Source organism: Malaclemys terrapin, chromosome 1, assembly GCF_027887155.1.
Source record: "Malaclemys terrapin pileata isolate rMalTer1 chromosome 1, rMalTer1.hap1, whole genome shotgun sequence".
Classification (NCBI taxonomy): Eukaryota; Metazoa; Chordata; order Testudines; family Emydidae; genus Malaclemys; species Malaclemys terrapin.
Window position 1 is genome coordinate 139,253,614 of NC_071505.1, and position 26,992 is coordinate 139,280,605.

The following is a 26,992-nucleotide window of genomic DNA, read 5'->3' on the forward strand; positions in this document are numbered from 1 at the left end:
CTTCACTGCAGGATGAGATTAGATGGGCTGGGAAGCAGCAAGCCCTCTAGACCTAAAGGGTCACATTCCATTCACACACCAATACAATCTCATGGGCCTCTTCTAAATGCAGAAAGAGAGTGACTTAAACACTTCTTGGGACCATATTTATAATTAGGGCCCTACCAAATTCACAGTCCATTTTTGCAAATTTCATGGTCATAGCAGTTTTAAAAACTTGAATTTCGTGGTTTCAGATATTAAAATCTTAAATTTCATGGTGTTGGAACAAAGCATGAATATGTATTTTAAAATGGCAAAATATAAACATGTAAAGCTCTTAAGTCAATGTTTCTCAAACTGGGGGTCCCGACCCAAAAGGAGGTTTGGGGGGGGGGGGAGTGTTGCAAGGTTATTGTAGGAGGAGTCACAGAATTGCCACCCTGACTTCTGTGCTGCCTTCACAGCTAGGTGGCCAGAGAGCAGCAGCTGCTGGCTGGGTACCCAGCTCTGAAAGCAGCACCACCGCCAGCAGCAGCACAAAAGTAAGGGCGGCAATACCATACCATGTGGTGTTCTGCCTCTTAATCCTCCCCCCTTCAGCAAATGGGATTGGAGACACTTTCCACCTCCAGGAACATCTGTCACCATTTATGACAGTGTAAGATGGCAGGCATTCTTTAGTGGACATTTACACTGGCAGTGAATCTAGCCCTTATTCTGGCAATCAGCCACCATAGTGAGAAAAGTTAGAAAACCACGTGAATAAATAGTTAATGGACTTTATAATGTCTTTCATATAAAAAATTTCAAATATGTATTTTCCAGCCTAAATTACTTTTATTTCCAGTTAAGGAAAACAACAAATAGACAAAGAACTATAGAGTGTATGAGAGAGAGAAAGAGAAAAAGCAGTGACTCTGTAATATTTTGCATCTGAAATAAGCTGCTCTACAAAAATGGAAAAAAGTCCATAGCACTGCTGCCTTCCCGCCCCCCTCTGGCTAATAAATGCCTTGTATTCAAATAGACTACAGAATCTTAACACCTCCTTATGCATGTGTGTGGGTACACACACACACACACACACCACATTTTTCTTTGAGAATTTCCCTCAGCATGAATATTCCTCTTCAACAGAACTGGTATGGTAGAAGCTTCACTTTAGTTAAATCTACTGGCAACTGCCAGGTTCTCTTTGTAATGCTGTACTTATTTTGCCTTTTCTACTCTCAAATAAATACAAATAAAACCCATGCAAAACGTCTTTTCTGTGGTGTTTGTTGTTTATCAAATTTGCCATTCTGTGCTAAGAATTTTCATCTATATTTTTGTAAATTTTCCAAGATTATGTACATTTTTAGCTGACCAAAGCCTCTCATGCACCTGGAGTTTTCAGGCACCATGAACACCTCAGTTGATACAAAAGACAAACCAGTATTTTAGCAAAGTGAATCCCAAGGTGGTCAGGCAATTCAAATTGAAACTCTCTCTTGTAAAGATACATATGTCCACCCCCGCAGAGCTTTGGTGAGAAATACAGCACATGTGCAAGCCAGTTACCACTTCCTGTGTGGTGTCAGCCAAAGAAGGCACATAAGCGTCCAGTTCATATACATGATATCTGCAACACACCCAGGGTAGGACACTGCTATAGGGTGATATGCTGTTCTTTTTCTCCCCTTTAAAAATTCTCTTGTTTGAGAAAGAAAGCCCTACAAGATAGAATTTGAACAGTCATCACCTTAGGATCTCACTTTGGGAAAGCAAAATACTTCATTGCATCTTAAGAAATAAAAGTATTGACCCAAAGTGTATTGATGGACCCTAGCCAGCTACCAAAGAACTGTGACCTGGATTCACAAAAGGTCCTTAGATGTTGTGATGCTCATTGCAACACCTCACTTTTGGGCATCTAGGAATACACAGGAACACACTGTGATACACATGCACACTGAGTTAGGTGTCTAGGCTCCTTATACAAGGAATGGGGAGAGACAGGCAGAATGGGATTCAGAGAAGCCAGCACACTAGGCAGGGATGTGTCCTAAGCCCCACCCCACTCAGGGAGATAGGAGCCTGAGTCCAGACTGCACAGAGGTGCTTAGCCCTGATAACGATTCACGCATAGAAACCCCTGTCCTGGAGGCAGTCAGCTTAGGCATGTAAGCCACTTCTTGTGAGAATGAGTTAGTCAGGTGCAAATGGAGTAGAAGGTGGTGGTACCTACCTCTAACCAGGGGTTAGAGCACTTGTCTAGGATGTGGGAGAACCAGGTTTAATTTCTCTCTCCCACTTGATAGGGAGAAAGAATTAACACCAGGCTCTCCCATCACTCGGGACAATATGCTCTAATCAAGAGGTTAAAGGTTGTTTTTATAGTCACCTTCCTCGATCTCTCCTGTTGAAGTTGTCCCAGTCTGGATAAATAATTAAAAAGTGACTGGAGCAGGGGGACTAGACCCTAGGTCTCCCCCTCCCAGGTGAGTGTCCTAACCTCTGGACTAGAGTCACTGTCTCAGTATTTAAAGTTATTTTACTGTGTCTAAATACTTAAATAATCAATGGGACAGGAAGAGAATGGGTGCAGGGTCCAGTTCACCTGTTCCACTCACTCTTTAATTATTTATCCAAACTGGAACAACTTCATCAGGAGAAGCAGAAGAAGCCTCACATCAGACTACTATGCCACAAGAAATATAATCCCAGCAAAGGATGTTTTCATGGTACGCCCAGCTCCACTGAAAACAGAAAGCTGTGGCCACCTCATGTGAAAAGTCTGTTTGCTCAGGGTCTGAGTCTGCATCTTTTGAAGTGAATGGTAAAAAATGCCACTGACTTCAAGACTAGCAGCCCTCAAGCTTTGTAAAAGTTTTGATGCCTATTAAGAAAAAAACCCACAAGCCCCCAGATATTTTCAGACAAGATTGATATGTCACTCATTATAAAATAGACTATAGAGCAGGCAAAATAATCCATATGATTATTCTAATACATTTATCCCTGTTCCATGCAGACTCTTCTGAGGTGCAGGTGGCATGGTGAAAAACAGACTTAGCCCTTCTCTCCACTGGGATGTTAGTCACTAGTGTAGTTGCCATGTGGCAAATTACTAGTGTAGAAACAACTGACATTAGTGTAGTGAGGTTTGCTCTGGGACAGCTTCCCCTCAACTGGAATAAGCTTCCCCAATGCAAATCACACTGAACCAGTATAGCTCACTAATGCAGCTATACTGGTGACTAAAACCCTAGTATAAACAAGGCCTGAAATTCACAGTAAAATGACATGCACTTGAACATGCCCCAAGCAAAGGGTGCCATATAAAGTATAATATCCAAAGCCTCTGTCACCACTAAATCTTGACTTCAAATCCAGCAGCTCGTTGTTATTCACAGAGTATCTATGCTGTCACAACATTAAGTCAAAATAGCTATGTGATCATCAATTTATTCACACAGCATATAAGGCATTGCCACATTTGTCACAGAGTAGCCATGTCTGCTATTCACACAGCAGATGATATCACCACCATGTAATTGTCACAATACTCTACCATCACCTTTTATTCTTACCCTATCCATGTAATTTCCATATTGTTTTCATATTAGCTGTGTCATGAGAGTAACCAGATGTATTTTACAATGATAAGGTAACATCTCAAAAAACTAAAGCAATTACTCCAGGAGCTAGAGTCTGAAAGGATAAATGTACAAGAAAATAAATTGCTCTGCATCACTTGGGGAGAACAAACGCTCATCAGATGCCTTCCCTGACAGTGTGATCTCAGTGAGGACTTCTCCCTGAGATGGTGGGATGGGACTTTTACCCTTGAGCAACCCTTTGATACCTCAGCCACCACTCACCAGGGGCAGCAGGTTTGTATAATTTTTGGTGGTGCCCAGAACGGGTCCAAGTCCCCCCCTCCCCCAAGGCTCTGGAAGGGAGTTTGGGTGTGGGAGGGGGTTGGGGGTGCAAGTTCTGGGAGAGAGTTTGGGTGCAGAAGTGGTGCAGGCTCTGGGAGGGAGTTTGGATGCAGGAGGGGGTTTGGGGTGCAGACTCTGGGAGGAAGTTTGGGTGTGGGAAGGGTACGGGTTCTGGGAGGGGGTTTGAGTGCTGGGTGCAGACTCTGGGCTGGGACAGGTGGTTGGGGTGCAGAAAGGGTGTGGGAGGGGGGTTGGGATGCTGGGTGTGGGCTCCGGGCTGGGACGGGGTTGGGGTGTGGGAGGGGGTGCTGGGTGTGGGAGGGGGTTTGGGTGCTGGGTCAAGGCTCTGGGCTGGGACAGAGCAATGGGGTGCGGGAGCAGGTGCGGGGTGTGGGGCTGGGCCGGGGATTAGGAGTTTGGGATGCAGCAGGAAGGCTGTCCAGGGGCTGGGGGCAAGAGAGGAGGACTCCCCCCAGCCCTCTCCGTGCTGGCAGCAGTGAGTTCTGGGGGAGGGAGGGCCCCTCCTGGCCCCCCCAGCATGACACTCACCGAAGCCCCCCCAGGCTGCTGCTCAGAAGGTCCAGCCAGGATAAGCCCCTCCTCCCTCAGAGTTGACTTGGAGTCTCCTGCTGGGGTGGGGGGACTGCCATGTGCCTCCTCCCTCTGCAGGCGCAGCAGCTGCCTTAGTCTGCCCCCAGCGCTGCTCCCTTGTAGCCGGCAGCAGCCGGAGAGGAAGTGCAATGTGGAGCTGCAGGGGGAAGCCACCCGCTGCCCAGGGCAGGCAGGAACGCTCTGGGGGAGGCACGCGGGGGCAGCAGGTGGGCCCAGGGGACGCTCAAGGGAGACGCGTGGAGGTGGCAGGCAGGGCCGAGGGAGAGACCAGGCCCCGAACATTGGTGGAGCTGGGCCCCCCAGGCCCTGAATTTGCTGGAGCCTGGGCACCATGGGCCCATACAACTCGCCAACCCTGCCACTCGCCACAAAACAAGACACATTCCTCCATCAAGTGGTACATCCTGCATTCCTGCATCAAGTGGTACGTTAATATAGCTATTTCTGCTGCATCCCTTAACATTCAAGGTATTTCATTCTATCAGAATACACAGTGTTCACTATTTTGCAGTTGGTTATGGCATAAAGCATCTGAGAGGTCCATCCATGGGGTGGAATGTTTAAAAGCAATGTTACCCTTCATCTGAATGGGCCCTCAGTTATAGAGGAGTTAGAGATGGAAAAGACTTATTTGGTATCATCTAATCTATCCACTTTCTTATCTCTAGGGCCACTCCAAGATTGTGTCCTATAGCATATTCTTCAGGGCATCATCCAATTCTTCTTTTAAAATGTTCAAGCAATGGCACTTCCAACACTTCCTTGGAGGGGAATGGGGTGGGGGGGTGAAATGGGAGGGGGGGTAGGATGACTTCCAAAAATCCTCACAGTTAGGAAATGGTTCTTGATATCCATCTGTAATTTCCCTTCATTCATTTTCATCCAGCTTCCTTCCACTTATATGCTTCGGAACCAAAGCAATCCCTTTCCATCCATGGTATCCACCTCTTGTAAATCCTTGTAGACAGCTTTCAGTCCCGTCCACCTAGTTGCCATTGCTGCAGGTTGAAGCCCTCTCTTCACATGTATGACTGGAAAAAGCAGCAAAAGTGGGGAGTCATGGGTGACAAGACTTTTTACCACCCCCACCCCCTTCTCCCTATGGTGGTACTGGAATGCTTCCTTGTCAAAGACTTCATTCACTCAAAGCTGTACAACTTCATAACTGAACCTTGAGGCCACCTTCATAACCACCTTGAGGTCACTCAGAATGATTGTTTCTGTTTGGCTGGTCCCCTTCAGTGTAGCCAGTCATAATGTAGACAGGCGTTTGAGTGGTGCAGGATATATTTCTCAATTTCAAGGTGGTGAGTTGGGAGTCCCTTCTGGATTCTAGTGTTTATTTCAGAACTTCCCACCCTCTTAACTACATTCTGCATTAAAAAAAATTAGAGGAACCCCTCCCAATACGCACTTCATTCTGAGTTCCAGAGGGGTCAGCCCCTTGTATCCCCAAAGAGAGGCAAAGTCAGAGATCCAGGCCTTCCCAGTACACAGAGGCATGCTTCAGAGCACAGTGTAGTCCCTGGTGAGACTCCCCAAATCAACGCCAGCCACATCAGCATATAGTTCAGGCACCACCAGCTCAGGCACCTGGAGCACCACTTGGTCATTGCTGCTCTTGGCTGCTGTTTGCAGGCGCTTGATCAGCTCTGCGGGTGACGGCCGGTTCGTCGCACTCCACCGCCAGCAGTACTTCATGATACCATACCTGTAAGACAGAGGAGTGGTGAGAAGCCAGGAATGAGGCACAAGGACAAAATTATGCTACAAAGGAATCCCCACCCCTCACTGAAAACTCTGGAGACCACACCTTGATGTCACCTACATACACAGCTAGCATAAGGGACCGTTGAAATCTGCACACTTGCTAGTATTAGAATTTATCTATGAAAATGGAATGGGGGAGGAGGGGTCATGTTCGTTAAGTCATACAACTGCCTTCCTTATTGAAAGTGCTACCAGGACTCCTTGTTGGATATCCAGGAGCTCTTTTGTCCAGGACTGATGTCAGCACAGGAGGTACTGTTCCACTAGGATTACTCATTCATTTAAGGGAGAATTCCCGTATTTCCAGGGGGAATGGACAAGTTATCATCAAGGAGACTCCTGTACCATTTGGAAGACCTGATCACCGCTTTCACATTTCCTCTCATTTCTGAGAGTCAAGAAAACCAGGTTCAAATTGGGGTAGACCCAGATGGAACAACAGCACAGCAGGACAGATGGGGTATCAAAGTGGCAAGAAGAAACTTCAAGAGAAGGAAAGAGACTTTTGGGCAGTCAAAGTTACATACAGTAGAGTCCCAAAGAGATTAAAGAGGTCTATTAGAGCACATCTAGTCCAGCCTCCCATATCTCCCTAGGCAATAAATGATTGCTACCTAGTCTATTCTCCAGGCTTTTTTTGAGTCCTAGTTTTAAGTGTCCCAAGTGACTGGCCTCCTCTATTTCCTTCCTTCCTAGTCTCATAGGGTGTGATTTTTAAAGGTATTTAGGCACCTAACTCTCATTGAAATCTATGAGAGTTAGGCACCTACATATCTTTTTTTTTTAATCTGTTCCATAGTCCCTCGCTGTTATATGTTCCCCGATATCCAGCCTCAACTTTCCCTTTACTCACTTTCATCCAGTTTAGCCCTTGCAATACTCTCTTTTACCAGTACCAAAGTAAATAACTTAGCTCCCTTATTATTTACATCCTACAAATATTCTTGTCCTTTCTATCCCCCTCAGATATAAGAACATAAGAACGGCAAAATTGGGTCAGACCAATGGTCCATCTTCTGACAATGGCCAATGCCAGATGCTTCAAAAGGAGTGAACAGAACAAGGCAATTATCAAGTGATCCATCTCCTGTCACTCAGTCCAAGCTTCTAGCAGTCAGAGGTTTAGGGGTTGCATCTCTGACCATCTTGGCTAATACCTATTGGTGGACCTATCCTCCATGAACTTACCTAATTATTTTTTTAACTCAGTCATACTTTTGGCCTTCACAACATCCCCTGTCAATGAGTTCCAGTTTGACTGTGCATTGTGTGAAGAAGTAGTTCACTATGTCTGTTTTAAACCTGCTGCCTATTAATTTCCTTGGGTGACCCCTGGTTTTTGTGTTATGTGAAGGGGTAAATAACACTTCTTTATTCACTTTCTTCACACCATTCACAATTGTATAGACTTCTATCATATCCCCCCCTTAGTCATCTCTTTTCCAAGATGAGCAGTCCCAGGGTTTTTAATCTCTTCTCATATGGAAGCTGTTCTATACCCCTAAGCATTTCTGTTGCCTTTCTTTGTACTCTTTCCAGTTCTAATATATCTTTTCTGAGAAGGGGCAACCAGAACTGCACACAACATGGAAGGTGTGGCCATACCAAGTATTTATATAGTGGAATTATGATATTTTCTGTCTTATATATCCCTTTCCTAATAGTTCCTAATCTCTCTATTCAAATCTTTCCTTCACTCCCTTAATCACTCTCAGAATTCCTCACTAGTCTGTCAACATCTTTCTGGTAGTGAAGTGCTCAGATATAGACTGAGACTGGAAAAAAGAAGAAAACCCTCAGGAAATAGTAGCAAGGACAGTGTGCGATCTTTGAGGGTAAGTGTAAATACTGTAAAACAGTGGTGTGCAAACTGGGGGGGGGGGCGGTGCCCATCTGGGGAAGGGGGTGCAAGAGGTTCCCTGAGAGGAGCACAAAGAAACTGGGATCCCGTGGGTCCCACCGGACCTGCTGCCATAATAGCAGAAGCAGGGAACAGAGTGGGTATTGCAAGATGGGTGTGGAATTAATAAAATAGTCCTCCCATGCCACAAACAACATGAATGCCCTGGCCAGCAGACGCTGCTCTCCTGCGCCCAGCTCTAAAGACAGCACCATCGCCAGCAACAGTGCAGAAGTAAGGGATTACTTCAGATTACAAGTAATGGGGGGAAGACAAATCCCATGAATGGTAAGAGGGGCGCGACTGGAAAAATTTGCTAAACCGAGGCTGTACGAGCTTCTCCATGCAGCTCTGAGCTGGGAGCAGAGTATGAGCCCCACCACTCAGATCAGGTTAGAAGAGGAAGCCCCTTACATAGCTGGCTGGCAGGTGGAGGGCCTCTTCATGACCTTCCATCTCTGAAGGTGTTGTAGGATATCAGAAGGTGGCACCTCAGGAAATGGTGGAGCCCCTGGAAGAGAAAAGTGAACAACAAAAGATAAAACTATCAGGGAAAATGATTTCCAGGTTCCAGCTTCTTCATGAGGCCTCTACTCTTTCCCACCACAAATAAACCAGTGAGGGTGTGATGCTAACTTTCCTTTCCCCTCAGAAAAATGCTAAGTGATGAGTCATGAAAGGTTAACACCTGGTGGCTGGCCAGGGTAATGGACAGAGCAAAAGTAACATCTGTAGCTAGATTAGGGTGGCCCTTTGTCCAGATTTTTCCAGGATGAATGATTCCTTTAACGTCGCTGTCCCGGATGAAATGGTTCGGATGCCCCAGTTTTTTGCCACTCAGAAGTGACAGCCCTAAGCCACAGTGTGGAATTGTGCAGCATAAAGAGGCCAGATGGAGTGTGGGAAAAGGAAGGTGAGGAATAAGGGTGACACACTGTGGCCACACACAGGAACTGCAGTCTTTTACTCCCTTAAATTCTTTATTCTTTTTTGGTCTTTCCTCTCTCTCTCTTCTTCCCATGTTTGTCAGGCCAGAAAAAGAGAGGCACATTTTTAGATATATAAGTTGCATCCTTATTTGGGGAATATGAAGATAACTGCTGGAGAAGCCCCTTTAAAAATGTGCTTAATATCAGAAATGGAATCTGCAGGGATGAGATAGCACAGAGTTTAAAGAATGGGATATGGAACCTTTCATTTCTAGGGCAATGTTTGCAGACTAACTAGGGGGACTGGATGACTCAGGAAGAGTGTGGAATAGGGTACAGAGCCTTTCTTTTTTAAGTTATCTGACACTAGATAAGTAAATGCAGAAAGATATTCTCATCTGAAGGCTGTTGTGTTCTCTCTGTGAAATGAGTTGTAGAGGTCTCAGTCCAGTTCCTAGCAAAGAGGGGTGATCACATGACATAAAAGGCACCATGGCCATTTCCCACACACTCTTGATTCTGATGTTGCCTGAGCTGTCGCTTGACACTCCCTCCTTTCCCTAGGATTTTATTTTTTCTCCTTACCTAATGTGATCATCTCATAGAGTAAGATTCCAAAGGACCATCTGCAAGAAAACACAATGTCAGTTTCACTGGCAGCTCTTATTCCCATCTTTAGCCTGAAAGCAATTGAAAAAAAATCAAGGTAGTAATTTAAACATATGATAACAATGAGTGTGAGCTGGGGAGGTGAGCAGAGGGAGAAAGGGGCGAGCCGCCAGGTGGAGCTCCATGCTGGAAGCAAGGGTGAGCCCTACAGTGGAGTTTTGATCTGGGGATCAGAACAAAGTGTTGTGTGAGGAACTGAAAGTGATAGATAAGATTTGAAAGCCAGATATAGTTTCACCCCAGAACAAACCATACATGTCTGACTTGATGCTGGGAGGTTTCATTAATAGCCGCTCTGGTGCCTGCCACTTGAGTGGCACAATCTGTGTGACACAGCTGGTGCCATAGGTGTGGGTTTCATAGGCCAGGCCCAGCCCACAGAGCTTGGCTGTGAAGTCAGACTGGATCAGGACATTTCTCGCTGCCACATCCCCATGGAACAGCTTCTTCTGCTGGAGAAACTCCTGGCAAGTTGGAAAAAGGGGAAGAGTCAGTTGTTTTTCTTTTTAACTGACTGAAAAAATCAATTAATTTATGCCCTTTGCCCCCACCAATGGTTCATGCACCACAGTGACCTGGGTCCCTGGCAGCCAAACATGTGGTGAGTGTACCTGGAACACCTACATAATACCACAAGGAGCTTTTACCAGAGGCATATTCTCATTGGTTAGGCCAAGAAGTTCCAATACCACGCAAAGACCTATCATGCTTCCCTCAGCCCTTTGGCCTTTCATGCAAAATTCCTAAGGAAACTCACTTCAGCTACCACCACTGAAAGCAGCCACCTATAGTGAATATCCACCAGCAGGGGCAACACCTAATCCACCGAGGGGGCGTGAGAAAATCCACCAATAGAGATCCTTGCTCCTACTAAAGGGAAAATCTACCAGTCAGGTGATACCCACTCCTACTGCTAAAGAGGACATTCTATTCCTAAAAGAGTGAAAATCACTAATTGAGAGACCGTCCATTGAGAGGGAACATCTGCTCTAACTAGTGAGAAGTGGGAGGGCGAATCCATCCAGTGAGGGAACCCAGTCCTGCTGAAAGGGAAAATCCAACAGTGGGGGAACCCATTGCCTCCTGTCTTTTCCCTGTTACTCTTGTGTTTGCTTCCCCCTTTCTTTGCTATAACATTTTCACTCATGAAACAGAAGGGCATTTGGAGTTTTTCTAATAATATTCTGTTCAGCTTTATTATTGTATTTGTGAGATTCACAAGCCTTTTTCTAGCTGGGTTAAATATTTGTATTCCAGTAGTGCCAAAAGGCCTCAACTAAGATCAGGCCCCATTGTGCAAGGCACTGTACAAATACATAGTAAGAGAAACCCCTGCTCCCAAAAAGCTTACAGTCTAAATAGAAACAGATTATTATCCCCATTTTACAGACAGGTGACTGAGACACACAGAGCTTAAGTGACTTGCCTAAATTTGTGACAAAGCTGGCCATTGAACATTGATGTTTTGAGTTTTTGTCCAGTGCCTTAACCATACTACCATCCTTCCTTTATTTTTATCTCTTCTGTTTCTTGAGAACTTCCATTTTAAACTACAGTTTTTCTAATTAAATGTCAGCTTGTGCTACTACGTCAGGTAAACAATACAGATTCTTGAATGGAAGTAATTCCTGGCCTGTTTCAAGGATTAATAAAAACAGGCAGTAACAGTGTCTTATCAAATCTAGGAGGAACTAAAACCATTTTTGCTTCCTATTTAAATCTAGCAAACGTAATTTTTAGTGGATTCTAAATTTGAAAGAATAGCGTTCCCCAGGTTGGACTCTGATGTTAGAGTGGGTTTCTGGCTCTTTCTTTGTCTCTCCTATCATGATAAATGAATCAAGATGCAGCTACATCAGACTTACCAAGGCAGCTGCAACCTGCTGCCCGACTTTATATACCTGCCTCTCCGTGAGGTCATACGGGATACCATCCATGGTCATTACATCCTAGAGAAAGAGAAGCAGAAAGCACATCAAATAAATGCCACAGTAGAGCAAAAGAGGGGGAATGCTGCTTCTTTCTAATGAGATTCTGGTTTCAGCAAATGGCACCATCTAACCCTTCCATCCTCCTACAGGCATCACTCTCCTTACGTGCCCCACGGCAAATTGGCATTATTGGCTCTGCTTGAGATAGTTATTCTTTATAAACATTTATAATGCTCAGGTATTGCATCAAAAAACAAACATGGAAGAGGTAAAAAGGTGAATGGTTAGACAATTGAAGGGTAGGCGCTGTGTAGGAGGAGTGGATGGCTGGTGGGGTAGGTGAGTAATGTAGTGGGCATAGCTTGTGGGTAAGCGGCAAGGAAGGGGAAATGTGACGGGAGGGGAATGACTAGGTGGAAATATACATACATAAAAAAGCAAGAGTTGTATTGTGAATGGATGGATGATTAGAGAAGTCTATGGATGGATGGATTAAAAGAACTACACATGATAAAGATATCTTCTTAAATAGATGTATGTAAGAGACATGGACAGAGGTGGAGGATAGACATGATAACTGGTCCGGCATTCACTTCCTCAGACTCACCCTGCGGCAGGTCCACAAGAAGTTCAGGAGGACCCCATGGGACACATCCTCCAGGATCATATAAAGGGGCAGCTGGACTACACAACATCCTATCAGTTCAACCATGTTATCATGATGACCAAGGGACTGATGGAACTTAATCCTTCCCAGGAAATCCTTCACCTCACTGGGTCCAGCAGTGTCTGAAAGTACCAGAGAAAAAGACAGTATCACCACAGGGAGGCAAAGAAGAGCAAAGATCCTATTCAATATTCTCAACACAGAATCAAAGAATGATAGGACTGGATGGGACCTCAAGAAGTCATCTAGTCCAGTCCCCCGCACTCATGGCAGGACTAAGCATTATTTAGACGATGCAATACAACCTCCTTTAACATGCATATATACTGCTTGTGACTAAACCCTGCTAAGAGCAAAGTTTAACCATGACTAGCTGACATGATGATGAACACTACTTGTGCTTGTCTACAGTGAATGCAAAATCATGGTCAGCATCTTGTCATCTCACCTCTTTACAGGCATGTTCAGATATGATCAAATTCTGTAGTGAAGTCAAAGCCATAGAGAAAGATTGAGAGGTACACAGAGAGAGAGGAATCACTGGGGGGATGCACACAGGAAAGCAGGGTAGCTCACAGCAGAGAAAGGGGCAGCCCCTTGTGCAACTGCTAAGAAAGAAAATGGACTCAGAGCTAGAGAATGGGGAATTTTTAGTGGATTCACACTAGTGGGTAACAGAGAAGTGTATACAAATGGAGCACTCCTGCCACCAATGTTACCCTGTAAGGCTTTCAGGATGACTGTCTTAGTCTTCCCAGGGTTCCCAGTCTCCAATTCCGCTCTGTAGATTCCCCCAAAACTGCCATTGTGTATCAGCTCCAAGGACCCTGGTATAAGTCGGTCTTGTGGTATTTCCAGTTCCTTCAGAGTCAAGGCTGCAGATCTTAGTAGACTCTCCACAGTTGTCTCACTCAGCTGGATGTAGGTGTTCTCTGACTCACTGTGTTCCTTCTGGTTCTTGTCCTTTGCTGGCAATGGGGCAACAGCTGTTACAAAAATAAAAGCCAAATGAGATATAAGTGTTTGGGGGATGAATTTTCCCCTTTTACATTTTGCCACTGGCCATGAACTGTTCCCTTTGGCTCATGCTCTTTTATGATTTTCGGAATCATGGATGGGGAAGTGTTATTTGGTCTCAGGTAGGCCAGCCCATAAGGAGACAGAGGACTTTGCTTCCCCAGGACTCCCACCCAACCTGTCTGAGAGGCAGGAGAAACTGAGACCTGAAATCTATGGTATATGTAACTACGAAACCCTTGTTTTCTGGGTACTGCATCTTTACATGTATAAGAACTCTGCCTGCGTGTAGATACAGCAGCCATTTTGTTCTCATAATTGCTGTAGCTTGTTACAGAGAAGAGACACACAGTGTCCTTAGAGACTTTACTTTCGTTCTTTCTTAATTCCTTTAATATATACCAATTAATAAATACCAATTCACTTTAGACTGGAAGTACTTGTTCCGCTCTTTGTGCATGGATACAAAACAAGCTCAAATCTGGGTTTTTTGCTTTAGCCACTTTGCAATGCACCCCAACTCTGTTGTGTTACCAGCCACAACTGAGTGGACTCCTGGGAATTGGCCACTATAACTGGGAATCAAATCTGTGATACCCACACAGCATATGCCAGCCAATCCAGCCTCATAGTGCTCCTAGCCATAGGACGCCATGACTGGAAACTGAACCTGGATCCACTGCAGTGCTGAGTATTAACTTCCAGATGGCACTGTGGCCAGCCTACACTGGCCCTGAAGGAAGTGAGAGACTGCAGCTTGAAACCATGTCCCCTGCATGATAGGTCTCAAGTGATTTTACCACTATGCCAGCTAACTCTACTCAGAGCAGGGTGAGATGACACAATGGTCTAAGTACCTGAGTCTTCTCTATGCTACAACCTTCACCATTGCTACCACTGGTGGAGCTGTACCACTGGTGAACTAGAGGTCCCAATTTTCCTAATGTAGACAAGGCCATTGAGTACCAAGCTCAGGCTCTTCAGTTCTCCTAGTCTCTGACAGCCCTGGGGGTGGGAATGAGAGACTTGCCATTGAACCCAGCTCTCTCCCCTTTGTTACCTTGGCGCCTGGGCAGTTGCTGTTGCTTCGACCTCCAGCTCCGATAGCGGAGCCAAAGGATCACACCTAACAGGATGACAAAGACACCCACTAGGAAGACAGGGATGATGATCACTTCAGTCTGGTACTCACGCACAACTGTCAATGGAAAGAGAAAACAGGAAACAAGGAGTAGTCGTTACTGCTCAGTGAAATCACAGTGTGTACAACACTCCCACACTGAACAGAGTCTGTACAACACCATAACAATAGTCCATTCTAGTAATTTTCAACATGAAGGAGCTATCTATCCATGCTGTGCTCATTGCAGTAGTATCTAAGTACCTTATCAACTGCTAGCCTGATTTCCAGAGGGGCTGACTATTTAAGACTCCCACTGAAGTCAAAGGGAGTTCTTCACCTCTGAATATCAGGCCACCTCTTTAGGTGCCTTTTGGTGGATGGGATCTCCTGGAGTCTCTCCCCCACCCACCCCCAGACCACAGTTTAGCTTGCTTCCTTCCTCTGACACTCACAGATTCCTACCCCTGCTTGGGGTATAAAGAGTCTCTCTCAAAAAATAACAACACACACACACCTTTCCCCCTCTCCAGGGACAGGGAAGACCAAACTAAAGAAAAGGGAAATACAAGACATTCAGTCTCATGGGCAAACCTTGGTCCCAGCTTATCTATAGGCATTTTATTGTCATGATCAGGGGTAGAGTCCTTCCCTACACCCTCCCTCCAGCTTTTAGGTAAACATCCACTCTGTACCTGGTCCAGGCAATCCCAGGATCAATGACTGCCTCCCTCTTCACTAATCTATCCCTGTAATCAACTGTCTCTGAGGCACAATAATTGTCCCCAGTTACCAACCCTTGGACTGGGGTTCCCGTCTTAAGCTTCCCCCTCCAGGCACAACAAGTCTTGCAGATGTGTGGACGAACCCAGAAGAGTTTATTATCTTCTTCCTCAATAGGGTGAATGCATGACCTCCTCCACCGCCACATACTTGTATATGAAGACTGAAAGTGTTAGCCAGTACATTTAGGGATCACTCACCAATGAAATGCAGCTGGCTCTGGGGTGGAGCCTGGCAGCCATTCTATGTCAACAATGCTGTACAACAGTGTAATTGAGGTGAAGTGAATAACTTCTCCCATTAAAATACTGGGGGAGGGGGAGATATTAGGGCGGAAGAGTAAATTAACTAGTTTGGAATTTGGCCAGAATGCTGGGGTTAACATCCTTACTCTCTTGGGTCACAATACTCTGGGATGCTGCCATTCTCATATAAAGTGATAAGTACCTTCAACTCCCAATTAAATTAATAGGGGCTGATGGGGCTTGGCACCTATTAATATTGGTCCCTTGAAAAGTACCATGGGATCTTTAAAGACCACATGTGGTCAAGACCTCATCTATATGTCTCAACCAAAAGATGGTTTCCTGTAACCTCCTGCAGGGAATTGATTTCAGTAGTGATTCAGAAGGAAAAGACTCCCCTAATGAGTCATAAACAGCATTTCTTGCAGCATCTGGGTTTCCCTTGGTGGTCTGCCTATCTCAAGTATTTCTAAGGTATCCATTTTTTCTAGGCACTGTTCTAGCTAACTCTCCCATCAAATGCTGTCCAAGTCCAACCCTGCTTAAACCAGAACAGATAAGGCTGCCAAGCCTGCAGCTGCAGGGCATCCCAGTGAGAATGCTTCTGTGTTGTTTATTGCTTATACTCTAGTGCTACTGGGGTGAGTGCAACACTGATTTGGGATGACTCAGAGCTCTGTGATGATAATAATTTGACCCCCAAGTGGAATTAGTATACCTCCCTTTGAACTCTGGTCAGGGTGTTACATTGCTCCTCCTGTTTAACAGGAAATCTTCACCCATCATTCCCCTATCCTTTCCACCCAGCCATATAAGCCAGTGCTGGAAACATATTCTTTGTTCTCCACCCTGAGTGACAAAGCCAATACACTCAGCTAGAAAGGCAAAACGATGGGGGCAGGTGTGAAGAAGAGGTCGTGCATTGGGACTTACTGCAGGGGAGGCCCAATCAAATCACTCTCTGGAGGTGAGGGTGGCTCAAAGTTGACTGAGCAGGTCCTGCTGCTTAGTTTATGAGACCTGGACACACAAAAGTAAAAGGCAAGGAAACAGTTGCCTTGAATCTTACCACATAACTTGTCACTGCTGTTGCATTCCAGTAGCATGCGTCTGAGTCTCCTTATGTCCCCTGCCATGATCAGCTCGGTGTGAGCATGTCCTTCACCGCTGGAATTTCCACTGCACAGATATGAAACATTACCATAAATACAGTGGCAGGACCAGATGGTTGCTGGGAAAGTGGGTGAGAAGCTATGCTATTCACCCTCTTTGTCATTGATTCTAATCCAGCCTCAGATTAGTGGGAGGAAGCAACTCAGAGAATCAGAGACTTGGAGAGCTATGGACACCTAGGGGTTAATGGTCTAATATGGCATAGTCGGAATCAATTTCTGGTGATGGTATCTCAGTACAGGAGCAGAGGCTAGGTTTGTTCTTACTAAGCCTAGGTTTGTTCTGCAGTACCATGTGGGAGAGTCAGATACCTCTGATTCCTCAGGCAGGCACATGTGCACAAGTTAAGAGACATTAGTTCACTCATATTTTAAATTATCTGTGTAAATCACATTTCAGATGCTGGAATAACTCAGTCTTTTATCTCCAGGCCTATAAAACATCAGGTGCATATGCATAAGACACCACATCACACCATTCTGGCATTCCTGACCAGAGTGCTTGCACTATGTTATTGCATCATGAATATATACTAAGAAACAGCAGCTTTCTCATTAAGGTCTCCAATACTGATTCCATATTACAGACATAATCAGATCTGTAAGGAAACTTCATACATGTGATTCATTACACCTGTAATTCTCTCTAACGTTCATTACACCTGACATTCTGTGCAACATTCAAATATGCACCTTTACACCTGTAATTTCACGTACTCCCTAGGAGAGACACTTTACACCTGTAATTATGTACAGTGCCCCTTTATCTATGGAAATCTCTATAACTACCAATTGTTCACTCTTACATACATAGGATAGATTCACCAATACACACCAGTTGCTCTGTGATACTCTGGCATTGCAAAGCAGCTGTAAACCCTCTTTAACCATCCCAGTCATATGGATTTACAGCAGTTTTGCATTACTTGAGATGCGTAAAGCAGCCAGAAGGTACTGGTACATAATGCTGTGTAGTATCTAGGTGTGGCCATTACAGCTGCAAGTCTGTACAATATGCAGGGGTACAGTTTCATACCAATAATTCTGTTCATCATAGTTGTTTGGCTGTACATCCCACACTTTTCAAAGAGCAATTTACAAATATTTGAACCATCAAATAACATATGACAGCACACCTATAACTTCACAATATCATCTGTGCAACAGCGGCATTTTCTACTGTACAACTCTGTTTTTTCTACTATACATATTTCACATTCTATCTGCCTTTAAATTGTCTCACCTGAACTCCAATGACAGGGTGATAGTATATACATTTGTGAAATACAGGCAGGTGACTATTTACCATGTCAGCGACAAACTCGCATCAGCTCTAATGCCAATATTAGTAAACATTTCCAGGTATGTGTCAGCTTATTGGTAAAACTATAAAACATATAGGTATATGTGTCATTTGGCATATCATGTTATGAGCCTTGCAAGATAACATAGCTGTAATTCCTACACATAGAGTGGGGTGAAAAATGAAAAATGTTTCTATTGTAAATAATGTGTTCTTTTGATTATTTATTGATTGAGACATCAATTGGTCAAGCTCAAATTTGGTTTACTAATCAAAGACTACAAAAACAACAAGAAGTCCAGTGGCTCCTTAAAGACTAACAGATTTATTTGGGCATAAGCTTTTGTGGGTAAAAAAAACACTTCAGATGCATGGAGTGAAAATTACAGATACAGGCATAAATATACTGGCACATGAAAAGAAGGGAGTTACCTCACAAGTGGAGAACCAGTGATGACAAGCCAATTCAGTCTTTAAGGTGCCACCGGACTCCTCATTGTTTTTGTGGATAGAGACTAACAGGCTACCCCTCTGATACTAATCATAGACTAGACAGCTAAGATCAAACAGCATAAACAGAAAAGGTTAACTTACCAATCCTGGAACATCAGGCCTGCCCACCCACACTGGTATGCATTACAGCAGTTTCAATGGACTTTTATAGACAGGATATTTATCCCACATTACAATTTGTGGCAAGTGACATGACTGGTACCATTCAATCATTGACAAAGGTCAATCTTGTTGCCAATGGCTTATATATTACATTTTCTCTAAATTTCCAGCATAACAAAGTATCACAACAGTGTAACCTTTTAACTGCAGAGTTTAGCGTGGGTTTAAAACAAGAGTTTTAACCAATTAAACATTAAGTTTATATACCTAACTAATATTAGGTAACTTTATAACTAATATTCCCTAGGCACCTGTGAGACATGCTATGTTTCCCATATGCGCCTTTCTTATATTTCAGTTATAATCAGAGTTAAACACAAATGTGTTTTTTTGCAAAGCACAGCTAATCATAAAGTATAAAAAATGTAAACAGCAGGAAAAAAATAGGTTATAACCTTAAGATATATTTTCTGGACTATAAGCAATATAAAAGCTGCTTCCTAATAACTCTTTATTGTCTCTCTTAACCTGACTTTGCAAAGCTTCCTGGGGAATTTTGCTTGACACTTCTTTAGCATAGTCATGAGAAATGCTTAGGTTTTAGGCCAACATGACAACCCTATTCTGTTTAATTCTAATTTAAGTTCAATTTGACCATATTCACATCACATCCATTCTTATTTGCCTACTGCAAATATTTGTGCAAGCATTTGTTTGCACCAATATTAAGGGGAAACTCATGACCATGCAAATGTTTTTATAGGAATATATGTGTTTTCCTGCTTACTCCTGGGAGAATGCATATGTGCATTGGAAGGGCTCCTGTTGCCATCCTAATTTTCTTTCTTTCTTTCTTTCTTTCTTTCTTTCTTTGAGATTGAAGGTACAAGGAGGGAGAGAGAGAGAGAGAGAGAGAGAAAATGACTGTAGTGAATTAGAAAATGGAGACCAGTAATTTGATCAGTGCTCTTGGAGTAGGCCACAACACAGCAGTGGGATAGTATTCAGGAAAGCCTTGATCACAGCCCTGACACTGATTCAATTTTAGTCAAATAAGAAAGTCAGAAATGTGTGCCCACCCCCTCCCTTTGCAGCTAGACCTAGTCACTCACACATGAGGCCAGAGTCTCAACTGGTGCAAACTGGCATAGTGCCAATGGAGTTGCACTGATTTACACCAGCTGAGGATCTGGCCCATTATATCTAAATTGTTTGAGAGAGTTACTGTGGTGAATGGTGGCAGCTGAGAGAAAAGTGAGTAAATTCATTCACTGTACTTGTATTGGACCAGTGGGACATTGTTCACAATACTCCTGCCCAGAAGCCTGGCCCTGAGAGCCAACTAAGACATTTCATACAGACCATTACACAGCTGCTAGGGCTTTGATCCTGCAAGTCCTTGCATGATTTAGAGCAGACTGTGCAAGGCTGCTGCATTTCAACACAATTGTTAGTGTTGCGCTGTTTCCTTACAGACACAAATAAGTTTTATAGCCTTTGGTGGTACAGAAAACACTCACCAGAGCTGACTTTAGGATACAATTACAGGTGGGTGTTTGACATGTGCATAGGAAAAAAGATGGGAAGAAACAAAATGAGATAAAGCTAGGGCCTGAAATGTGCTGGATGATCATGACGGTCCCTTCTGGCCTCAAGTCTATGAGTCTATTAGCAGCAGTTTGGGAATTCCCAGCTAGAGCTGTATTTCATTTTTTAATTCTCTTCCTGCTCAGTGCAACAGCAGATTCACCTGTTTTCAGGGAGTGGCTTCGAAGTGAGCAAATCACTGAAACCAGAGTCAACCAGACGGACGATTGTTACTGAAAAGTCAATAAGATCAACCCAAACCTTTCAGCCCTACCTTGTAAGCAAGCAAACTAAGTAAACCCACCTCAGGTATAATACACGTACACTGTCATGAACAAATACATGGACACAGTCACTAATAGGTACAATCTTAGGCACTTGCATTCCCAGTTACACATAAGCACTCACACAAATAAATACATGAATTTGGTCCCCCATTCAGACACACATGCAGATCCACACAAAAAAAATGCACATTTACACTTACACACATATGCACACCCAGAGACATGTCTGTGCGCACAGACCTGTATCTATGCACAGATGTGCTTGTACGGTCACAAAGGTGCTCAGAGCCAAACAAATTCACACAAGCATCTTAGACACAAAGGCTGTATCTACACCGGCCCTTTCTCTGAAAAAAAAATCCCATTGTTGCTAATACTGGTACACTCCATCAGCAATAGCTGTGGCAGGAGCATTAATACAGGAAGTTGTCATTTTAATTGCTGTGTTGTCTATCCATGATCAGGGCAGGTCTACGCAAGCTGGTGATAAAATAGCTGGCAGCGACCAGCACCTTATTTGCACTGGCACTCCCACTGTTGCTCCTTTTGGTGGAACTGCACTTCTGTTAGCAATGGAAAGAATTTTTTTCAGTCAAAGGCTAGTTTAGACAAGCCCATTCACACAACAGCCCCTCCAGCAAAATTGAACCAAGTGGGGGCGAAATCCAGGACACCATCCCATTTAAAACAAAATTATAATAATCTTCTGAAATACTTTTCAGTGTTATTTTCAATGTAAAGCACAAATTGATTCTAGTAACACTTGGCACTTTACATGGGCCACTCTTCTGATCTGCAATATAGCAATTCTTGTGTGCTAGGATCCCAGCTTTGAAGTGCAGCACGAATATTAACTGATTGATCACAAAGCCCCTGTTTGGTAGATAAGTATTATTATCCCCCTTTTACAGCCATGGGAACAGAGAAGGTTATATGGAATTTAACCTTTCCCAATTCCCAGTTCCATTCTAAATACACTCTTTGCTAATTAATTGTGTAACAAGCATGAAACTGTATCCAGAGGCATGAAGTGTTCAACTTACGTGGTGTTTAAAAAGAGTTTAAGCAAATGAATTCCTGAGGGGACTGGCTGGCTTAGCACATTTGCTACCAGGCTATAGAGACTTGCACTTTTCAGTAGACAAAGTGAACCCAGCTCAGCTCAGTTCAGTATTGACTGAAAGGTGTTACCATCGGATAGTTTTTGGGTGGTCTGTATAAAATCTTTTGGTAGATCTCAGTCCAGTTCCTCTTATTTCAGGTGTTCACATCACAAATAGATGGTTATAACACAAACTAATTGGCCTCCTGCTGACTGTCTCAGCAGAGACCAAACATGGAACAGGCTCTTAAGACTAACCTACCTTCTGCCTTAAAAATGGTCCCTCCAAGGTCAGGGTTAAGGGAAATTAGTGGAGGCAGAATGAGGAACCTTGCATTGCCACTGCCTATGCCATATCTCTTCTGAGAATAAATACAGCACTTCAGTCTCCAGGGTTGCCACCTTGTACCAGCACCATGTTCTCACAAATGTTTCAAAAGACAAAATTAAATAAAAGACACCTTCTCTCTAATAAGAATACAGGGGTATTTCTTGAACTACAATATTATTCCAGACAGTATGTGTAGACATACAAATGTGAATCTATATAGAGATTTACAATTATGTAACAGAAAGAAAGTCAGAACTAGAGTGATCAACTATAAAAACACTCTTAATTCCATGGAAACTCCCTGATTCTCTGGTACCAGTGCTACTTACTAGCCCTTTCCTCAAAAGCAGAGACTAGAATGAATTCATATCTTCTGTTGCTTGCTCAGTAAGAAAGATGACTGCTAACACTTATGAAAAGTAGCTCTGAGGCCCTCGAGTCGGACGCAGCAAGGCAGCAAAGAATATTCTAGCAATATCTGAGAACAGTGATAGATAAAAACCAACAAGTGAAGGGTTTTTTTCAATAATCTATTTTATTATATGCAAACAAGCATTCAACATCAAACCCGTGTATCAAATTTACACAAGCATTGGTAACAGAGCTAATATTTTACAGTTCATACAGTGTGTCTTGCTGAGCTTTTCCCATCAGCGTAGATACTCCACCTCCCAGAGGGGCGGTAACAATGTTGATAGGAGAAGCCAGGATTTCAGTCGGGATAACTGCAGCGCTTAGGGGTAGGTATTAACCACACCCCTGAATGACGTAGTTATACTGACATAAGTTGGTTATGTAGACTAAGTCTGGGATTCCAGTCTACCTTGTTTCTGTTATATGAAGAGATATAATGCCCTGGGTACAGATATGAAGGAGCTGGAGAATAAGGGGCAAACCCCATTTGTAATATTGCTCTATGATTAAGTGTTGCACTGGCAACTAGTGCAGTTGCAGGTAAATTGTTGGGTCAGCTGTTCTGACATCTCTTCTTGAACCTTTTTATACACAATGAAAACTTCACTTTGGAGCTGTCTGTCCTCCATTCTCATTTCCATCTCCTTTCAGAAGTAGTCTTGCTTCAATTCCTTGCCCTCCTGCCTGGGCCTCTCCTGTTTGTCAGAGGTGGCTCTTGTTTTCTTCTCTTCAACATTTGGCCTGAGTCTATTCATGTGTCTGTGCATATCCATGAATAGGTCTTCCCTCTTTTTCATATTCCTAGACCTGAGGTTTTTATCCATTCCACCACTCTGAATCCCATCCACTTGCCCTCACACCTGCTCTGGGACAGCCATAACCCGATAATAGACAGTGTAATAAAAAATAAGAAATTATAGTTAATAACCAGAGCAACAGCCCATTCTTCCCTCAGAATGCAAGTAATAAAATAAAAGTGACACTTCCGTTCAGTTTCAAATTTCAGTGCCTTCTGGGGAGCAATGAGCAAAGGAGCAATGGTCTCAAGTTGCAGAGGGGGAGGTCTAGGTTGGATATTAGGAAAAACTCTTTCACTAGGAGGGTGGTGAAGCATTGGAATGGGTTACCTGGGGAGGTGGTGGAATCTCCAGCCTTAGAGGTTTTTAATGCCCAGCTTGACAAAGCCCTGACTGGGATGATTTAGTTGGGGTTGGTCCTGCTTTGAGCAGGGGGTTAGACTAGATGACCTCCTGACATTTCTTCCAACCCTAATCTTCTATGATTCTTACAAAGCCACCATCCAAGGGACTGAGCCACATGGAAAGGCCTGAGCAACAGCTAACCCAAGGAGAATTAGGCCATATCTACACTACCACTTGTGTAGCTCAGCAGTGTGAGAAAAATACCCTCCTGAGGACATAAGTTACACCGACATAAGCACCAGTATGTACAGCGCTATGTTGGCAGGAGAGCTTCTCCCGCCGACGTAGCTTCCGCCACTCATTGGGGGTGGTTTAATTATGTCGACAAGAGAGCTCTCTCCTGTCAGCAAAGAGCAGCTACACAAGAGATCTTACAGCAGCGCAGTTGCATCGGTACAGCTGGGCTGTTGTAAGCTCTCTAGTGTAGACATAGCCTAAGAGGGTTTCTGTTGGGACTGGTTGCAAACACAGGGATTGTTTGGCAAGAAACTGTGTCTGAGAGTCAGGAAGCCCACAAAGTCAGAGAAGCAGTCATGAGCATAGCCCTGAAAAGGAGCCAAGAGACAGAGCTTCTTGGGCACAGAACACATTGGACAGGCAGGCTTGGAAACTCTGAGCAAGGAAACTGCTGGCTGTTGCTTGTTTCTGTAGCGTTCAGAAAAACATGACTTTATGTACACAGTTTGCAAATAAACAGGATTGCACCAAAAAATACATCTGAAATGTAGCATCCGAAATGGTTGCTGACAGAAACAACCCAGCAAGGCCCCACATACTGGCTAACTGTTCAGGTAAAAAGGGGCAACAGACTGAAATTAATGACAAGGAAAACTTATTTTTCACTAAAGGAAACATTCATAATAACTTTTCCCCCAGCCCTTAAGCCTGCAAAACTGGCCCCCATCAGAACATATTTAATCAAAAGCTACATACCTGGTGTACAGGGCCCCTTGTCTGCTGATTCCTCTTCTTCCTTCAGAACACCCCCGCTATCATTTCTACTGGCTGTCTAGATCCTGGGACTTCCCAGAGAGATCCTGAAAACCTGGCAATGTCCCTCTGTACACTCAGGCTTGATCTATACTAGCAACTTATGATGGTATAAAATCCACACCACTTAGGGTACGTCTATACTTACCTCTGGGTTCGGCGGTAAGCAATCGATGTTCTGGGATCGATTTATCGCGTCTTGTCTAGATGCGATAAATCAATCCCGGAAGTGCTCGCCGTCGACGCCGTTACTCCTGCTCTGCGAGAGGAGTACGCGGATTCGATGGGGGAGCCTGCCTGCCGCATGTGGACCCGCGGTAAGTACCTTGTAGTTCGAACTAAGGTACTTCGACTTCAGCTACGTTATTCACGTAGCTGAAGTTGCGTATCTTAGTTCGAATTGGGGGGTTAGTGTGGACCAGCCCTTAGAGACACGGCTATACCAACCTAACTCCAGGTGTAGACAGCACTAAATTTTTTTTTGGGGGGGGGGAGGGCTTTTCCCATCAACATAGCTACTGCCTCTCAGGGAGGTGGATTACCTACTCTGACAGGGGAAGCCCTCCTGTCAGCATAAGTTAAGTCTTCACTGAAGCACTACAAAGGCGCAAGTGCATCAGTGCAGCCACACTGCTGCAGCATTTTAAATGTAGACAAGCCCATAGACCATAGAGCAAGAACTATTGTCCCCTTTATCCCTCACCTGTCATTGCAAGTTGCTTCCATTCTATTACACAGCTCCTCAAGCTGCACTGAAGGGTGAGTTCTGAGGATTCAGTCCAGCTCGTCATAAAATGGACATGCTTTCTACCCTGAACCAGATATATATGATGTAAACCTAATGTAAATTAGATCAGAATCAGGTCCATAGGTATGTATCACACATACATAACACAGAACTTATATACAATGTGTACAGCATCTCTTTACATTAGAGTTTTCAACTCCCTTTTTTTTCTGATGGGCAGACTTTAATTTTGTGCAAAAATCTTCCTCTTCATCCAAAAAGTCCCCTAGAAGTCATTTCACTTAGATAGAACTGAGATGCATGTCCCCTACACAGCTCCTTTCTTCCCTCCCTCTCCCCCAACCCCACTGCCCCAACATCACCATTACCACTGGCATTTACAAAGACAGGTATTCTCAGCACAAACAGCTGAATAGCTAAAGAGCCACAGCATAGGCTGGATGACACACGAGTAAAATTTCTTTCAAAGGTTTAAATTAGGGTGACCAGACAGCAAATGTGAAAAACCAGGACGGGGGTGGGGGGTAATAGGAGCCTATAGAAGAAAAAGACCCAAAAATCGGGACTGTCCCTATAAAATCGGGACATCTGGTCACCCTAGTTTAAATATACATCATCTATTAGCTTCCAGCAGTGTTTTCTCTTGCCTACCTGAGTTAAACCCCTTCTACTGACACTGTAGCCTTTTCCTGAAGCTCCAATCTGCTGCTTCTTTCCTAGGCATCTCACAACAGTGCTGACGGCTATGTTGTGTGTTTCCCGGGACTAGTTCCTTCCTGGTGATTTTCGTACCCTGGACCTGCCCAACTTCCCTTCTTTGCTCCTCAAAGTCTTCTCAGCTGTCTCCCCAGGGAGATCATGTGATTGTATTTCTAACACTTTGGCTGACTGGTACACACACACTGGTAAAACGGGTCTGCCTGGCTCTTCCACATACAAATACCCCCTGCAGCTTTGACAGCAAAGGCCAGAGAGAGTCCTGGGGCGGGGACCTCAGAACATAGTAAGCAAGAAAGAGAAAAAAAGACAGACACAAACACAGATCAACAGAGACACAGAGAAAGAATGAAAAAGAGAAACTGGGGAACAAGAAAACACCAAAAGTCACACACTTCTGTCATATTTTTCAGAAAGAATTGGTGCACAGAATAAAGAATCTGTACCAAAAAAATCCCAAAAGCTAAAGGCTCCAGACACCAGGGAACCTTTCTCAGGCAGAACAGATCCTGAAGGACAATATGCAGAGATTTTTCCAAATATTTATTCTACTTTTTTTCCCTCCCTTTGTGGGTGAATTAGTGACTCAGAGACGGAGACAAAACTGATAACATTGGGTAGGCTGGCCATATAGACAGAGGCAGTGCAAGCTTTCTTCACATATAAACCTGCCACTTCACCTCAGTCCTACCCTGCAGCCCCTCTGCTATTGCAGTCCTAGGCTCATACACAGCTCTGTCAATGCCCCTCAGACCTGACCTACCACAGCTCTTCATCTCAATACAGCTATTTCAGATATTCACAAACCTCTTCCAATGCATCTCATTTCCGATTCCTGACTAGCAGCACCGCCTGCTATTCAAGTCCTATGTCACACACCCAGCTCAGTCAGTGCACCTCAATCCTGATCTGCAGCACACACTGCTATTCCAGTTCCAGAAGTCACCTCAGCTGCCACTGTAAAACCTTCCATTAG

General features: G+C 44.1%; 1 protein-coding gene across 4 annotated transcripts; it reads right to left on the minus strand.

Moving 5' to 3' along the window:
* Nucleotides 1-799: 799 nt before the first annotated feature.
* Nucleotides 800-26,992, minus strand: STYK1 (serine/threonine/tyrosine kinase 1). 4 transcript variants are annotated; one of them, XM_054040793.1, is made up of 10 exons: nt 26,914-26,992; nt 16,618-16,727; nt 14,461-14,598; nt 13,103-13,369; nt 12,324-12,505; nt 11,651-11,734; nt 10,041-10,249; nt 9,702-9,742; nt 8,602-8,698; nt 800-6,228 (listed from the first exon to the last, which is right to left on the minus strand). In XM_054040793.1, exons 2-10 carry the CDS (start codon nt 16,682-16,684, stop codon nt 6,024-6,026), a joined length of 1,290 nt encoding a protein of 429 aa, XP_053896768.1. In that variant the 5' UTR covers nt 16,685-16,727; nt 26,914-26,992; the 3' UTR covers nt 800-6,023. The 4 variants fall into 4 exon arrangements, with proteins under 4 accessions (XP_053896768.1, XP_053896741.1, XP_053896749.1 ...); XM_054040766.1 differs by having other exon boundaries at nt 26,824-26,988; XM_054040774.1 differs by lacking the exon at nt 26,914-26,992 and adding an exon at nt 25,951-26,106.